Source organism: Pongo pygmaeus, chromosome 6 (assembly GCF_028885625.2).
Source record: "Pongo pygmaeus isolate AG05252 chromosome 6, NHGRI_mPonPyg2-v2.0_pri, whole genome shotgun sequence".
Lineage (NCBI taxonomy): Eukaryota > Metazoa > Chordata > Mammalia > Primates > Hominidae > Pongo > Pongo pygmaeus.
Window position 1 is genome coordinate 142,020,229 of NC_072379.2, and position 2,219 is coordinate 142,022,447.

General features: G+C 49.8%; 1 gene segment (V, D, J or C); it reads right to left on the reverse strand.

Annotated features, from left to right (window-relative positions):
* Window positions 1-815: 815 nt before the first annotated feature.
* On the reverse strand, window positions 816-1,803 carry LOC129041639 (T cell receptor beta variable 30-like). The segment is given in 2 exon segments: window positions 816-1,222; window positions 1,592-1,803. Coding segments are annotated over 2 exon segments (453 nt in total).
* Window positions 1,804-2,219: the final 416 nt, after the last annotated feature.

Consider the following 2,219-nt stretch of genomic DNA (forward strand, 5'->3'; position numbering starts at 1 on the left):
GTTTATTTTTATTTTATTTTACTTTTTTTTTTGAGACAGAGTCTCACTCTGTCACCCAGGCTAGAGTGCAGTGGCATGATCTTGGCTCACTACAACCTCTACCTCTCAGGTTCAAGTGATTCTCCTGCCTCAGCCTCCCAAGCAGCTGGGATTACAGATGCCTGCCACCACGCCTGGTTAATTTTTGTACTTTTAGTAGAGACAGATTTCACCACATTCGCCAGGCTGGTCTTGAACTCCTGACCTCAGGTGATCCTCCTGCCTCGGCCTCCCAAAGTGCTGGGATTACAGGCGTGAGCTACCATGTCCGGCCTAAGTGCATGTTACCTATACTAACAAAACCACACTTCTGCCTCGAATGAGAGCAGTCTCCTGAACATCTTGCCTCTTTGCCTGACTCAAAGCCTCAGGTCTCAGCCTCCCCAGAATTTCTAGTCTCAGCAGAAAGATCAATGACAGGTGATGAAATTAACCCATTAAGTAACCTGAGTTGGCATCCTCCTGTTTGTTCACCAGTTCACCTCCTGCCACAGGTATATCCTATTTCTCTCAGCCATATATGCACTAACCCCCTCCCCAGGGCACACATAGAGGAATTTGGAAGACTAGAAAATCAGGCAAGGTATAGCACACCTTGAGGGCTGGAGTATGGTAGCCTAGGCCGGGACATCCATACATTGAGAACTTGACTATGTGCAGGCAAATCACAGGTTCTGCACACATACAATTTTTTGTTCTCCCTGAGAACTTAGTAGAGTCTTTTGTAGAATTCTAGCTTTATTCCATTGCTTTCACATTGGCCAGCAGTCAGAAACCTAGTTACAAATATCCTCCACCCAGTCCCTGAGTGAGGGCTCCTGGGGAGCATGGTTAGGGCTCAGGAGAGGGTGGGGTTTTTGCACAGATGTCTGCCCCACCCAGCTCAGTGTGACACTCCAGGCACAGAGATAGAAGCCAGAGTCACTGAGGAGGAGCTTCTTAGAACTCAGGATGAACTGCCGGTCCTGGGGTCTGGAGGCTGAGAGATTCTGGGGCACCTCAGAGCTGACCTGGTCAACACCAACAGAGTAGAAGAGCAGCTGGAGGCCCCCGCCTGCAGCCTGTCGGTACCAGTATAGTTCGGGGTTTGATCTTCCCTCCACAGTGCACTCCAGAGAGAGCGGGCTGCCCACAGGCTGCACCAGGGTCGCTGGCCATTGATGAATAGTCTGAGATCTGACCCCTGTGGGAAAGACAAAGTGCCATTTACAGAGGAGCACCCTAGCCTGGCTTGCCTTCCCCAGAAAGAGGGGCAGCTCAAGCTCTTGCATGGCACAGGCACCTGGAATCCATCATGGGGAGCAGACTGGGGGAGCCAAGGATGCAAAGCATCCCTGGGCCAGGGAAGACCAACAGAACAAACTCCTTCCCAGGAGACAGAGAGAACCAAGAATCATCAGATCAGCCCCTAAGGCTAAATTCCCATATCTGTTCCAGACAATCAGAGGAATAGACTAAAGAGTGTCAAACCAACAGCTCAGACTCTGCATTCATGGGATTGGGGTGAGGGTGAGGATGAGAAAAGAGGCTTGCCAGACAGGAGGGCACCCACCGAAGAAAGTGCCCAGGAGAAGAGCAAGGGGAGAGCAGAGCATCATCCAAGCCAGGCTTTCCTTCAGCTAGTCTGGGGACAGACGCCTCCTCTTCTGGGCCAGTGATGTGGTCAGGCTGCTCCCTCTGGGAGATCTGCTGCCAGAGCAGAGGAATCCTACCCCATGAGCTGGGGAGGAAATTAGGCTAGTCTTCTTTTAAGAGTGTGGTGAATCACCCCCAGCCTCCCTGGGAACCAGCTATACTCTGCACTTGTTATCTTCTTTGCATTCCTGCTGACATCCTGGTATGTAAATATATTTAATGACTCATTATTTACCTGTAAACTAGAGGTAACTCTCTAGCTCCCCCAGGAGACATCAGAAGCCTGGGAAAGCTTCAGAGAAACTGTGATACTGATAGAAGGATGAAAAAGGATTTTAGTTTATCTGAAATTGGAAACTAGAGCTAGACATGTTACCTGGGAGATGAAAGGATAGGGCTCAAGAGATTCAGGTATTTTGGGGTAATCAAAGCAGAAATGCTCAGTTCTGAGGGCAGGAAGCTTCTATGACAGCCAGAGGGATCACCTGCATAATCTTCATCCTTGGCAGACAGGTTTTGAGACCTGGACAGGCAGAATTAACTCC